This window comes from Rhinatrema bivittatum, chromosome 1, assembly GCF_901001135.1.
Source record: "Rhinatrema bivittatum chromosome 1, aRhiBiv1.1, whole genome shotgun sequence".
Taxonomy (NCBI): domain Eukaryota; kingdom Metazoa; phylum Chordata; class Amphibia; order Gymnophiona; family Rhinatrematidae; genus Rhinatrema; species Rhinatrema bivittatum.
In genome coordinates, this window is record NC_042615.1 from 47,698,271 (window position 1) to 47,714,312 (window position 16,042).

The 16,042-nt window shown below is 46.1% G+C and overlaps 1 protein-coding gene across 3 annotated transcripts in view; it reads right to left on the reverse strand.

The window, feature by feature from the left end:
• SLC10A7 (solute carrier family 10 member 7) overlaps positions 1 to 16,042 on the reverse strand; it is a 339,519-nt gene that overhangs the window by 74,297 nt on the left and 249,180 nt on the right. For all 3 annotated transcript variants that reach the window (XM_029602657.1, XM_029602585.1, XM_029602751.1), the window contains exon 6: positions 1,520 to 1,555. In XM_029602657.1, coding sequence (XP_029458517.1) covers positions 1,520 to 1,555 — 36 coding nt within the window. The remainder of the gene's footprint in view (positions 1 to 1,519; positions 1,556 to 16,042) is intronic.

Sequence of the window (16,042 nt, forward strand, 5' to 3'; positions counted from 1 at the left end):
TCGAATCACCTCAGCTCCTTGCTTTGGCCTCCCTAGCTTTGTTTCTGTGTGGCCTTCGGGCCTCCTTGCCTTGACTTGTTTGTCTTGCCTTGTCATGTGTTTCTCGTTTTGCCCCTGGTTCCTGTGTACCTTATCTTGTTCTTGTATTGTCCTGTCCCCTGTGGGCTTTACCTCCTGCTTCCTTTGGGCCTCTTGATGGCCTTCCTTGCCAGTTGGCTTAGGTCTTCCACTGGCAAAGCTTGTCTATACCCTGCCTTGCTCCCCTTCTCCAGTCCTACCTCTGTTTTACCCTGTTCCTACCTAAGTGTTTTACCCTGTTCCTATCTTGTGTCTCCTTGCTCCTGCTCTACCCGGTCTTACCTTGCCGTGTTCCCGCTTCCAGTCTCGCCTAGCCTTGCTTCCCAACCAACTTTCCTCGAACAAATCTTGATGCTGACTTGGACTATCTCTGCCTTGACCTCGCTTGTTTGCTTCCTGCCTTGACCTTCTGCTTGGAGCCTGACCTCGCTTGTTTGCTGCCTGCCTTGACCCCTGGCCTAGACACTGACTTTGTCTGAACGCTGCTGCCCTGACCTCTATAGGAAGTCCTGCAGGCCACCAGAACCTGTGGGCTCAACCCAAGGGGAAGGTGGTTGGGCAGGCGGAAGACCATGCCCTGCTCTGCTAGAAAGTCCTGTGCTGCTCCTATTGTGGGGATCCCCAGATCCAGCCTGCCAGACCATGACAGCTGCCTACAGGTTAGCAATTCGCTATCTCATTTTTCACAGAGGCACTGGCTCAATCTGCCTCTTAAGACATGGAGGTATCCGGTCACGTTGAACAGAATGAACACAGCAGAACTTACAAGCTAGAACGAACCACAGACAAAGAGGGGGGTAACTAATTCCGGCCCTCGAGGGCCACCAACCGGCAGGTTTTCAAGATATCCCTAAGAACATAAGAAAATGCCATACTGGGTCAGACCAAGGGTCCATCAAGCCCAGCATCCTGTTTCCAACAGTGGCCAATCCAGGCCATAAGAACCTGGCAAGTACCCAAAAACTAAGTCTATTCCATGTTACCATTGTTAATGAATGAATATGCCTGAGATAGAACTGTATGGAAATATATCTCATGCATATTCACTAGCGAGGTCCTGAAAACCCAACCGGTTAATGACCCTCAAGGACCAGGAACTGCCCATCCCCGGGCTAAAGGACTGGAAGTGTTCTCAATGGCATTGTGTGAGTCTGTGGAGCACGATGAGTGCTGAGGGGCGGCAGTGAGGAACGGTGGGAGGGGGAAGGGGGCGGCATAGACTGTTAAGGAGTTTTGCAGACTGTCTCTCTGGGACTTGCAGAGGGGGAGCACAGACACTCTCTGCATGAACTCTACAGCACTCTTCCGCTACGAGAGAGCAGCACGGAGTAATGCGAAACTGCCCTCAACTTCCCCTTTGATTTACAATCTTTTCTCTAATAACCTGGAAATTACTTTGAGAACAAAGGGGGATATATCGGTTCAGCAACCAAATACTTACAAAAAGCAGCAGCAGCAAGGGAGTTATAACGATGCCCTGGAAGAAACAAGAGAGGGTGGTTACTTTTCATGCTGGCTGGCAGAATTTACATTTACATTTATTTTGCATTAACAAAAGCCAAGGCGTGATAAAGAGCAGGAGGCGCTCATTTCTGTTACTCTGGACAAAGCTGCAGTCACACCTACGTGCTAACAAATTATAATTACGCTATGTGAAAGGTTAAAAAAAAAAAAAAAAGTCCGCACTATGCTGTAGAGATCGTGCAACCAAAATTTTCCATCCATACAGTGAGGGTAAGGTTGACGGTCAGGCCTTTGCTTTATAAGCTGTGACTCTACTACAGCCGACTCAGTTCCCTGCCTCGCTCTCTGGGCTTCAAAGCTCTCCACCAGCTGTGATGGATTGTCTCAGAGTGGGTTTATAATGTAAACGGACATCCCTCAGGAAATTATTCCGATAACTTTACTGGCATGACAATTTTACATGTGCTGTCAAAGTAATAAAAAAAATTAAAGAAAGTCAGTCCAGTCCACATATTTTAGGTAATAGCGAATATCTTAACACATCCACTGATAATAATACAACAATGTGCAGTAGAACCTTAACTAGGGACCTTCAGAGCTTATGAGCTTCAAATCTCAGGCACGAGTCCCGGAAAAGAAATTAGCAGGTAAGGAGCTAATTTAACCTTCCTCATTTGTCCTGTCAGACCAGTCCAGACAAATTAGATGCACCTAAGCAATAAATATCCCAGGTGGGTTATATCCCAGAGCTGTCTCCAGAAACCTCATGACGGATGCTGTATCCTCTTTCTTCTGAAGATTTACCTGTAGTGCTTTGTAAATGAGCCCAGGGAAGCCCATGGGGCTGCCTTGCAGATTTCTGCTGGCGCCACCAATCTGTATTCTGCCCAGGATGCTACCTGCGTTCTAGTGGAGTGCCCCTTAAGTCCCTCGGGACTGACTTATCTTTTATTATATAGGCTGTGGCTACTGCTTCCTTAATCCAGTGAGCAATAGCTACCTTAGAAGCCTCTTCACCTTTGTGGGCCCCTGCAAATAACACAAAAGGTTTGTCCGATTTACGGAAATCATTCGTGGCTTTTAGGTACCTTATAAGAGCCCTTCATATGTCCAAGAACTAGAGCTCTTTCTTCTGGCTCACACACTCCATTTTCCTGAATCCAGGTAAGACGACTGCTGGATTCGGACAGAATTCTGACACCATCTTGGGTAAAAAGGATGGCACTGGCCCGATTGTGGCTTTTTACCTTGAAAAAGAAACTTAAGGACTTCTGCAAGATGACTGTAATTTGTAGATTCTTCTTGCCGAAAAGATTGCTATTAACAGTACCATCTTCAAGATAAGATCTTTTATAGAAGCCTTCCTCAGGGATTCAAATGGCAACTTTGCTAAAGATCTCAAGACCAAGTTTAGGTTCCATGGTGGGAGCACTGGCCTGACAAGTGGATGCACGTGTTTGGCTGCCCTGAAGAAGCAAACTACATCTGGATGCGAGACTAAAGAGGACCCTCTGACTTATCCCTGGGAGCAAGAGATAGCTGCTACTTGAACGCTGAGTGAATTTACCGAAAGATTCTTGTCCAGCCCATCCTGAAGAATTGCAAAACTGAGGCCATATGTGCTCTGCACGGTAGCATTTTTCTCAGTCTGCACCACCTTTCAAAGGTCCTCCAAATTCTGAGATGTGTCAGTGAGGTCAAACCTTCCTAGCTCTTAACAGAGTCAAAATCATCTGGCCTAAGTAACATTTTTTGCATAGTCTTCTCCTTTGAAGAGCCATGCTGTAAGGTAGAATGGTGTCAGATCCTCCATGGTTACTAGGCCTGATCTCAGTAGAGCCCCTCATTGAATCTTAGAGGCTCTCCTACCTTGAGCCTAATCAGGACCGCATACCATGGGCATCTTGTCCGATCTGGGCTACCAGAACAACTGCCCCCAGATGAACTACGATCCTTCTTAGCACTCTTCCCACCATTGGCCAAGGTGGGAATATATACAATGGCATATCTCTTTCTGTCAATGATCAGGTGAAATCCCTTGGAGTGATGGCTCAATACTCAGTTGACTTTGGAAAAACAAATTGAACAGGTAGCATGTAATACTCATTTCAAAACAAAATTGGTAAAGCAGTTGAGACTTACATATTGATTCTTTTACAGTTCTTTTACAGATTACACAATTTATTTGGGGTCACAGGGTAAATTGATTCATAAACTACAACTGGTTGAAAATACAGCTGCCCGTATGGTCTTGGGGAAATCTAGGAGAACATCTGCTAAAACTTTGTTGTTACAACTTCAATGGCTACCTATAGTAGATAGATGTAAATTTAAGAACCTGGTTTTGGCTTTCAGAGTTTTGAATGGTTTTGGCTCCCCTTCATTGAAGAATTCTCTGGAATGGCTTGAAGCAAAAAGAAATTTATGATCTGTGGGGAAGTGGTATTTATGGCTTTCCGCTGCGAACAAATTTGGCCATTCTCATTTGGGTAATAGATATTTCTTAACAGTTATTCCAGGCCTCTGGAATAGTCTTCCTTTGAAATTGAGAGAAGTAAATTGAATGAAATTTTGGAAAAAGCTAAAGACATGGTTTATGTCTGTTGACAACCAGACTTTGTTGTTATTTTGCAATTTTCTGCTAATTGCAGAGTACCCTGTCTATATATTGATAATTTGCACAGTTCATACTAGGAGGATGAGAAATTTGTAGGGGGGCTGGGATTATCTATTTTTTGTTATTGGTGACCTTGGCTACAAAGTGTATCCCTGTTGGACGACTTCTAAGCCCACTCCTTGTAATACTGCTGCAGATGTACTCCTACTGGCAGAAGCGAAGAGTGGCCCCTCAAACTGTCACTGAGGGCCCTTACTTGCTGCAAGGCCCTGGGTGCTATTACCCCGGCTACCCTGCCTGCTGCCCTTAGAACAAAGGTCCGGACAAGTGGTCTGGGCCTTTGGACATTCTGCAACCTACTTTAGCCTGTAAGCCCCTGAGGGCTTACAGGCTAAAGTTCACACTAGAGGCCACGGAGGGTGACGTGACTTGCCTGAGGTCAAGCGGAGGCGTCAGGGTGAGAAGCGGGCTGTGTGAATCCTGGCTCCCCTGGCTCTCAGCCAGGAGCTGTAACCACCAGGCCACTCCTCCTCTCCTGAAGGGATAGAGGGGGCTGAGGACACGAGAGGCAGGGGATCAAGGACAGAAGAAAGAAAAAACAGAGCAAAAAAGAAAATCCTCCCTGAAAAGTACTAAAAATCAAAAGGAAAGGGAAATAACATGGGTAAAATGATGTTTTCCTGAATCATTCTCATTTATTTGTTTGATTGATATTCTGACTTTTGGCACTTCAGAGCAGATTGAGTTCAGATACTGCAGGTACTTCCCTGTCCCCAGCACAGCCCCGTGGACGTGGATGGTTCTGTACGATATTTAATACTTTTCACAGATCAAATGCCGCTGACATGTGGTTAAAAGGCAACGGGGGGGGGGGGGGGGGGGGGAAATATCAGCTTTCCAGAGAGTCTGCACGTCACCCGCTCAAAGGAGAGAGACCATAAATAAGCTGAGCTGAATATGATGAATACATCAGCAAGATCAATGCAATCCATTTTACAATTAAAGCAATTAAAACAAAACACAAGGGTCAGCGCGCACAGCGTCAGCATCCTCAGAGTTGAGACGGGGCGTTAAGCTTTCCAAAGGCAACTCCTAAAAGCGGCAGAGTCGCAAAGTGGCTGCCCCTTCACTCGAGCGCGGGTAAAAAAAAAAGAAAAAAAATATTTTCGGGAAATCCATTTACACCTTGGATGCGAAAGATTAACTAAATATATTTAAATGATTTTAGTGCAAGAAAACAAACAAAAAAAAAAAATCAGAAAGAGCAGCCATCGCTGAGGCAGCGATAGGAAGCGCATCTTGCTCCGAGAAAAGGGTCCTGGCAATAAAATATAAGGTATCGGAGGGGACCGGGAGGGTCAGGGAAGGGGATGGGCGCCGCGATGCTGTTAATCTTTGTAGGTGGGGTGGGAGGAGAGGGCCTCTGGTCTATCCTAGCTGAATATACCCGATATTCAGCTAGGTTAGTTGGATATGTCAACTACTCCCCTCAATGCCCTATTTTATCCACTAAACTACTATAATTTAGCCAGATAAGTGGCTGAATATGCCACATTTGTAACTTAGATGGATAACTTGTGAGTTATTGTTGTGTTTGGCAGTCTGTAGGGCAGGCCCGTGGACCACTGCACTTGCCTACCAGCCCCGAGCCGATTTGACACACTCCGATGCCAGCTCAGCAGGCTGCCATGCTTACCCTGCCTCAAATGCCGCAGCTTCCCCTATGCCGGGAAAGACCTCCGAATGGAAGCGAGGCCGCCACGCTCAAGCCTGCCTCCGGCGCTGCTGCCTCCCTGGGCTCCTCCTAAGGCGCACATGCACCCGACCACACTTCTCTTAAAGGGCCCATGGCGGGTAAAGGTCAGCAGCACCCGATGATGACATCATCAACTGGAGCCTATATAAGGCCACCCCTGCAGCTCCTCCTTGCCTTGGCAATTTGCCGACTACTGAACAAGTTGCCTCAGCATTCCTGGTCTTCGTTCCTGTGCTCTTGGTCCTTGCTCTCGTCTGTGGTCAAATCTTCAGTTCTTCGTCAGGTCTTTGTCTTCTGGTCAGTCTTCAGTGTCTTCAGTGTCTTCACCTGCCTGTCTGTGCTGTTCCTCGCCTCCCTATCCATCCCTCCTTCCCTTGGATGGACCTCTGGTTCCGACTTTGGCTTGCCTGACACTTGACTACGCTTGGACTCTGCCTGCCGCTGACCACAGCTTGACTAACGACCACGCCTGAATGCAGCCTGCCCTGTACTCTGGCCCGTGGCTTGTCCATCGCTACAGACTTCCAGCTTGTCTGCAGAGGCTCCTGCCTAAGACCTGCCGGCCCCGGCACCCGAGAGCTCAACCTAAGGGCAACGAGGGCTGGTACAGGTGAAGCTCCAGCTGGGCCTCTGTTACCGCCAGCCAAAGGCGGGGACCTGCAAGGTTCCTCCCTACAGATTGTGCCAACTCCACCTCGGTCCAAGGGTCCACTCCCGCAACAGTTGTGCATCTAAATGGCTTTTGAATATTGACCTCCTTGTTACCTGTGGAAAAAAACTGCCCGCCTGGCATGTGAGTAAAAATGTGCACGCGGGGCCTGTATGCGTGCAGTGTGAAGAGGCATTCTTGTGAGAGGTGCTGGGGTGGGGTTTGCAATCATGTGCGTACTTTCACATTGTCAAACATATGCACAGAACTTTTCCTGAAAACACTATGTGCAAATATTACCCAATGTGAACGTTTGTAGGTGGTTTTCCTGCGGTGATCTGCAGAGCAAAAGTACATCCGCAGTTTCCTTTTGACAAAAGATGTAAAGTCTATGGGTCGAAAATCCCCGCGGACTTTACAACCCATGTGGGCAGTTACAAAATTATCCTTCCCCCTTCTAATAACTTGCAAAAGCAGCACAAAGCAGAGCAGCGGGTACAGCTCCTTGCCACCGTTAATCTCTGTTTCCTCATGATGAAAACAAAGTGTCAAAATTTTATAGCATTAGGAAAAAAAGAATGGAGAGACAGAAAAAACTGCACAAAATGTCTTTTTTTGTTTTTGCAATTTGATGCTTAATTTTCATAAAATAAAATGTACAGTGTAGCAAAAAATGGTGCAGCAGTCACTAATGAATACAGAGTAATCCAAAAGTCAGAAATAAGCTATTAGATGAGGTAGAAAGTATTTCCAATATCCAAATCGGTTTATTCAAGCCATGGAGGACATAGCTACAGTAGCTATGTTCCCCATAGCTATCTTTATGAAATCTGCGAACATCAGTGCTTTAAAGATTAAATAAACCGATTTGGATATTGGAAATACTTTCTGCCTCGTCTAATGAGATATTACTGCTTATCTGACAATTTCCTTTTCTTTAGGTCAGTCAGATGAATCCAGAACAAGTGGGTTATGCACCTCTTCCAGCAGATGGAGACGGAGCAAACTGACATCACACCTCTGCAGTGACATCAGCCTGCCAACACTTTCTTCAAAAACAACTGTGAACAATCTAACAAAACTTGATTAACCAGATGACCATTTCAATACGCAGCTAACAGGCAACACTGAGCTCAGACAAGAAGGTACTTAAGAAAATAAGATATTCCATACTGGGTCAGTCCAAGGGTCCATCCATTAAGCCCAGTAGCCTGTCTCGAACAGTGGCCAATACAAGTCACAAGTGCCTGACAAGTACCCAAACATTAAATAAATCTCAAGCTACTATTTCTTATTAATTAATAGCAGTTTATGGATTTTTCTTATCCAAACCTTTTTTAAACCCAGTTACACTAACTGCTGTAACCACATCCTCTGGCAATGAATTCCAGGGCTTAACTATGCGCTGAGTGAAAAAGAATTTTCTTCAATTTGTTTTAAATGAGCTACTTGCTAACTTCATGGAGTGCCCCCTAGTCCTTCTATTATCTGAGAGAGTAAATAACTGATTTACATTAACTTGTTCTAGACCTTTCATGATTTTGTAGATCTTTATCATATCCCTCCTCAGTCGTCTTCTCCAAACTGAACAGTCCTAACTACATTAACCTTTCTTCATAGGGCAGCTGTTCCATGCCCCTTATCATTTTGGTCATCCTCTGCACTTTTTCCACTGCAACTATATCTTTTTTGAGATGTGGCGATCATAACTGCACACAGTATTCAAGATGCGGACTCACCATGGAGCGATACAGAGGTATTATGACATCCACTGTTTTATTTGCCATTCCCTTCTTAATAATTCCTAACATTTTGTTTGCTTTTTTGATCGCCACAGCACACTGAGCCAATAATTTCAATGTATTATCCACTATGACGCCTAGTTCTCTTTCTTGGGTGGTAATTCCTAAGATAGAACCTAACATTGTGTAACTACAGCAAGGGTTATTTTTCCCTATATGTATCAATTTGCACTTGTCCATGTTAAATTTCATCTGCCATTGGAAGCCCAATCTCACAAGGTCCTCCTGCAATTCATCACAATCCACTTGAGATTTAACTACTCTGCATAATTTTGTGTCATCCACAAATTTGATTACCTCACTCGTCATACCCCTTTCCAGATCATTTATAAATATATTAAAAAGCACCGGTCCAAGTACAGATCCCTGAGGAACTCCACTGTTTACCCTTTTCCACTGAGAAAATTGACCTGTCTTTTAACCACTTTGTAATCCACAAAAGGACATCACCTCCTATACCATCACTTTTCAGTTTTCTTAGAAGCCTCCCATGCGGGACTTTGTCGATTGCATTCTGAAAATCCAAATATACTACATCTACCAGTTCACCTTTGTCCATGTTTATTCAGCCCTTCAAAAAAATGTAGATTTGTGTAGCAAGATTTCCCTTGGGTAAATCCTTCCTGGCGTGTCCCATTAAACCATGTCTATCTAAATGTTTTGTGATTTTATTCTTTATAACCGTTTCCACGATTTTTCACCGATCTATACTTAACTGGGACTGGACTAACACTTACCAGTAATCACTGTAACACATAACCACTGAGGAGGATCATAATACAACCATTCGGCAGCCAAGGGAGGGAAGTTGGATTCATCTGACTGTCCTAAAGAAAAAAGAATGATCAGGTAAGTAGTAATTATCAGGCAAGAAGTAATTCCTCATTTCTTAGCGTCCAGTCAGATGAATCCAGAACAAGTGGGATGTACCCAAGCTACTCCCAAATAGGGAGGGAGACTGACCGCGGTCCAGTCAAAACCACATGGGCAAAGGCTTCGTCCCCCCGGGCTTGCACATCCAGATGAAAATACCTGGAAAAGGTGTCTAGCGAGGACCACATCACAGCTCGGCAAATGTCGATGGGAGACAATAGTTTCACTTCCACTCATGACACTGCTTGAGCTCTAGTGGAATGAGCCCTGGCCTGACTAGGTAATGGCTTCCCACCATCAACATACACAGCTGTGACTACCTCCTTAATCCAGCGAGCTATGGTAGCTCACGAAGCTGGCTCTCCTTGCCTAGTGCCGCCATGGAGGACAAATAGGCGATCCGTCTTCCGTAAAGGCTTAGTAACCTCCAGATACCTGACAATATTTCTCTTGACATCCAAGGGTCGCAATAGGCGATACTCCTCTACATCTCTCTCTCTTTGTCCAGAGATGGCAGGGAGATGGACTGATTCAAGTAAAAGTCAGTGACCACATTTGGTAGTAAAGAAGGAATAGTACACAGCTGTACTGCCCCTGGAGTCACCTGGAGGAATGGTCCCTGGCAAGACAAGGCCTGCAGTTTGGGAACCCTTTGCGTTTTCAAGGTCAGTAACCACAAGGTCAGGTTATGCATCGGTCTGAATGTAAGACCCGCTAAGAAATCCAATACCAAAATTAAGACTCCATAAGGGCACCGGAAACCGCAAGAGAGTACGAAGATGCTTCACTCCTTTCAAGAAACGGGCTACATCAGGATGAGCCGACAAGGATCCATCATTCACCTGACCTCTGAAACAGGAGAGCGCCACTACTTGTACCTTTAAGGAATTAAGCGCCAATTCAAGCCATCCTGCAAAAATTCCAAAATGAGCGGGATCTTGACCAAACAAGGAACAGTCCCTCGATCCTCACACCAGGCCTCAAAACACTTGCCAAACCCGCACATAGGCCAAGGAAGTGGAGAACTTTCTAGCTCTTAGCAAGGAGGAAATCAAATATCCACGTTTCAGCAAGTGAGCCCTTTCAAGGGCCATACTGTAAGACAAAATTGATTTGGATCTTTATGAAGAACAGGACTCTGCCGCAACAGATCTCCATGCGCCGGAAGTCAAAGAGGTGATTCTGCCAGGAGCCACCACAGATTCGCATACCACGGTCTCCTGGGTCAATCTGAAGCAACCAAGAGCACCATTCCTCTGTGGCGCTTGATCCTTTGGACTAATCTGCCCAACATGGGCCATGGAGGAAAGATGTACAGCAACTTGTCTTCTGGCCACTCCTGCATCAAGGCATCGATCCCCAACAACTTCAGATTTCTCCTGCGACTGAAGAATCTCAGAACTTTCACATTGCAAGAAGTTGCCAGCAGGTCTAGAAACAGGAGACCCCAGGAATCCAGAATCAGCTGAAATGCCTCATTTCATAGCGCCCATTCTCCTGGGTCCAGACACTCCCTGCAGAGAAAGTCTATTCTTACATTGTCTTTTCCTGCTATATGAGAGACTGAGATCATCTGGAGATGTAGTTTGACCCATTCCATAAGTTGATCTATTTCCTGCCACTCTTGTTGACTCTTGGTTCCTCACTGCCGATTTATGTAAGCCACAGTCATTGCATTGTCTGATACTATCCTGCAGCCTGTCGCCGAACTGCAAACATGCCAGCTGGACTTTCCTAACTTCCAAACAATTGATGTTCCAGAGAGACTCTTCTGCATCCCAGCACCCTTGCCCTGTCAGCTCCTGACAGTGAGCTCCCCAACCATGGAGGCTCACATCTGTCATCAATACTAGCCAGTCCAGTGATCCTAAGGAAATTCCCTTCCTTATATGATTTGGCTGTAGCCACCACTGCAGTCAGGAGGAGACCTCCATCAGCAGGTGGAGCTGAATCGAATAGTCATGAGACTACTGATTTCACAGAGACAAAAGGGAGCACTGAAGAGGTCGCATATGCGCTCTCACCCATAGTACCACTTCCAGGAATGTCGTCATTAAACCAAGTACCTGCAGGTAGGACCATACAGTTGGAGTGTTCATCAACAGAGGTAGCTGTGCCATCAACTTCTGAATACGAGCTTCCAGCAGAAAAACCTTGCCCTGCTTTGTGCCGAACCGAACCCCAAGATATTCCAACAACTGAGCAGGCTGAAGGCTGCTCTTGGTCAGGTTCACCACCCAGCTAAGCTCCTGCAACAGGGAGATCACCTTGTGGGTCACCAGGCATCTTTCTTCCAGTGACTTAGTTCGAATCAGCCAGTCATCCAAATACAGGTGCATTAGGATCCCATCCTTTCTCAAGGTCCTGGGAGTGGTGGCCAGACCAAAATGCAGTGCCTTAAACTGATAATGGCATCCCAGAACTACGAACCGCAGAAAGTGTTGATGCTCTAGTCGAATGGGAATGTGAAGATACGCCTCGGACAGGTCCAAAGAAGTCAGAAATTCCCCCGACTGCATGGCGATCATCACCGAGCACAGGGTCTCCATGCAAAAATGTGTCACCTGCAGATGACGGTTGACATCTTTGAGATTCAGGATGGGACGAAAGGATCCCTTTTTCTTTGGCACAACAAAATAAATTGAATATCGCCCCATATTTTCTTGAGACGTGGGCACCAGAATCACAGCCTTTAGACTGAGGAGCCTTGCCAATGTATCCTCCACTGCCTGCTTCTTTTGCGGGGAGTGGCAAGGGGAGACCATGAACATGTCCTGAGGAACACTACAAAACTCCACCACATATCCTTCTTGTATTACCTCCAGAACCCATTGATCCGATGAGATCTTGACCCACCTCTGATAGAAGAGAGAGAGACCCTATATCCTGTTCCCGGAGATGGGTCGGCAAACCTTCATTGGGAGGTTCGGGAAGTTCCACTACCTGAGCCCATGCCTCTTCTGGGCTGTCTGGGACGAAAGAACTGAGACCTAACAAAAGGCCTAGTCCTCTGAAAGGTCTCTCCTCTATAGGGTCAAAAATACTTGGATCCCCTAGCATGACCTCTCATGCTAAAGGAGCGTGGCGTCTGCTTCTTATCCTCCGGTAATCGAGGGACTGGTGATTCACCCCATTTAGTGGCCAGTTTCTCCAACTCACTCCCAAACAAGAGCAAGCCTTTAAAGTATAGTTTTTTAGGGTTAGCCTTGGAGGTTGCATTGGGCAACCAATTTCTCAGCCATAGCCAACTCCTGGCCACTACTACCAAAGTCACCCCTCTGGCTGAGGTGCGAACCAAATCGAAGCCTGCATCTGCTAAGAAGATGGCCGCTGGCTCCATAACTGCCCTGGAATTCACCGCAGAGTCATCAACCTTCTGAGAGAGAGAGTAAAAAAGAAGCTATTTGCAAAGTGATTGCCACTGATTCAAATGCTTACTACTTAAGGATAGTTTCAATCCTCCTATCATGTACATCTTTCAAGGCCGCTCCTCCCTCTAAGAGTATAATCATCCATTTGGAGACTGCACATACAAATACATCCACCTTAGTAAAATGTAAATGATCTCTCACCAGTGGATCCAGAGGGTGCAGGCCTTTGAAAATCCGACCTCCTTTAAAATTAGCTTCTGGAGCGCCCCACTCAAGATCAATCAATTCTTGTATGGCCTCCATCACAGGGGAAAAAACAAGAGGATTTACACAAAGAAACCAAAATGGGATTTCTCTTTTGCTGAAACATGGAATCTGTCTCAGGTACTCCCAGCATATTCAAGGTCTGAGAAATTAGGGCTGGCAGTTCATCTCTATGGAAGAACCATAGCATAATCCTATACGGCTCTAATCCCAGAGGAATTTCTTCATCCTCTGGAGAGTCAGGATCGGTCTCATAATCTGTGCCATTTGGATCCCTATTGGGCAGATCTACTGCCAATCTCTGTGTACTCCAGCACTTAACAGTAGCTCCAAGCAAGGTTCCTACCTGCGACTCTGCCCTGGGAGCATTGGACAGGGCTGAGGACTGTGCCTGAAAAAAGGACTACAATCCCAGGAAAAATTCTACCCAGGAAAATTTTGAAGGATCCATACCAAAACCAGAAGGCAGCTGAGGCATACTCACTGAGCTATCTTCCCCTGCTGACGAACCTGTTAGGGGAGTTCCAATATCAGGTGCCCTACGTGATGCGTCTTTACCCAGACCCACATCCAGCTGGGAAGAACCAGGCTTAGTGAAATAATAGGAAAATAATTCTCCTTGAGCCTCCAAACAGCGCTGGCATAAGTCAGAGGGCACTCCAGGCTGAGATGCCTGAATATGACAGGCAGCGCAAAGGGAAAGGCGCCTGGGCTTCTTAGGTATAGGCTCCATTAGGCTGACAGTACGCTAAGCGGCGACCGAAGACATGCATCCAGCTATTTTAATTTAAATTTTTTTTTATTAGGTGTCCAAAAATTCTAGGCGTTCAACCTAGGTGTCCAAAAATGTAGGTGCCCCAACTGGGGCATCCTGAACCTGGGCGTCCAGCACCTAAGCGTCACCAAGGATAGGCACCTAAAAAAACTTAGGCGCACAGCAAAATGCCCAACCTGTGCGCACAGATAAGTGGGGCGGCCACTAAAGTGCCGTTTAACTTGGATGCACAACTGAGGCCTGACTAGGGGTCCAAAAATTGGACGCCTAACCTGGATGCACAGCTGGACACACATGCCGAATAATCAATCCTGAAAAGGGCAGCCTAACACATAGACAAAGCGTGTGAAATGCCGTTGAGGCCTACCATGTTGTGTGCAGTGAAAAGGCCTTAGATGGGGTCTAGCCTATGGAGGCTGCTCATGTCCCTTAAGTTCCACGTAGCGGGATGAACGGAACGGCGCACCGAGCACGGAGACCGGGGGAAGCCGTACACCAAAAACTCTCCTCTGTCTCTCTCTCTATATATGTATGTATATATATTTTTTTAAAACTTACCTGAGCCCAGCCTTACCTGGCTGAGTACAGAGACGTTCTCCAGCTGCGGGGGGGGGAGGGCGGGAAGAGGGCATGTGCCGTCACCACCACACTCAGCTTCCTGCACCCACTGCCTTTCGGCCGTTAAACAAGTCCACGCTGGCTGAAAAAGCCAGTTACCAGACCAAGGCACTCATCTGAGGGACCACAGAAATTACCTCAGGAACTCTCAACTTGGGGAGGGACCATTTGGTATCACCGCAGGAACGTGGGGCAAATTAATTTTCCTTATTTCTCTTTTTCAATTCAAAGCAATCCCCAGTGGGGAGATGCACATCCACCATCTACTGGAGATGGAGAATACTGGCAGGCTGTTATCACTGCAGGGGTGTATATACTGTGAGGTCAGTTTGCTCGGTCTCCATCTGCTGGTAGAGGTGCATAACCCACTTGTTCTGGATTCATCTGACTGGATGCTAAGAAAAAGCTCATTTCTGACTTTTGGAATACATGTACATTCATTAGTGACTGCTGCACCATTTTTTATTTCACAATAAATCTATGTGGTGCCCTACTGGATAAATAAAAGTATGACATATCAAAGTAATATCTATAAAGCCTAATCATTTAAAACCTTATTTATAAAAATATAATATTAAGATGAAACAAGAAGGCAGATAGGAAAAAAAAGGTTGGATTACTTAATATAATCATATTTCTAGATCTATCTAAAAACAAAAAAACAAAGAATTTGAGAACAAAAGTGCAAAATAGCAGAAATACAATAATCATTATAAAATATATCCTACCATCATCCCCACTCTAATAAACCATACTTCATCACAGAGCAAAAAAGTCATAAAATTCATACAACAAATGCTCTTCCACCCAAAATAAACCCTTAACCCTGCTATACACAATGTCCTAATTATCCTAAACCAATGCTCCTCTGCAAGCCCAAAGCAGTTGCCCAAATGAGCGATCCCCATTAGTTCATCCTTTCCAATGGCAGGCCTCGAAAAAATCGTCAGGCTTTGATGACATCAGCAGGAGGGGCAAAGACACAGGCAACAGCAACTGCAGCTCAGTGTGGGCATCGGTCCAGGGCAGGCCATTAACAGCAGGGACTAGATGGGGAGAGTCCCATCTCATTGCAGAGCCCATCCCATGGCAACAGAAAAGAGACAGAGAAGATCTGGTGCCCAGCAGTGGACTTCACACAACAGGCGGCTGAAGAGAGGCCCAGCAGGCTGCCACAGAGCCCATCCTGCAGCAGCCGAAGATAGAGGGAGGACCCTGAGGCTGCCAGTGGACCCCCCATCTCCTTTGCGGATGAAGAGTGCCAGACCTTGAGAGTGCATGTGTGAGCCTGTGTTTGGATGTTTGTAAATGTATGAGAGAGCCTGTGTGTTTGTGAGTGATTTTATGTGGGAGAGAGCGCAAGCGGGTGTGTGTGTGTATGTGTGTAATTACATGTGGGCGAGAGCATGTGTATGTGTGTGATTACACATGAGAGAGCGAGCATGTGTGTATAATTGTATGTGGGAGAGAGAGAGCGCGAGCATGTGAGGGAGAAAGCGAGCATTGAGGAAGCCTGGTTGAGAAAGAATAAATCTAACTCAGCCTATCATCACACCCTGATTTAACTAGCAGCTGGGTCTGTCTGGCAGGCTGCAAGTTCTCTAATTACTAAAAGCAATAACAGAGTTCTTGCAGAATTGCAGGTGCCCATGGTATTGGGTCTGCTTGTCTGGCAGGTTATGCAGGGGACCTAGGAGGCTGGATATGCATGCAATGGCTACCCTGGTATTGCTAGCTGTTTAGATTATTACAAAGCTATGTGGTTAAAAATGGGA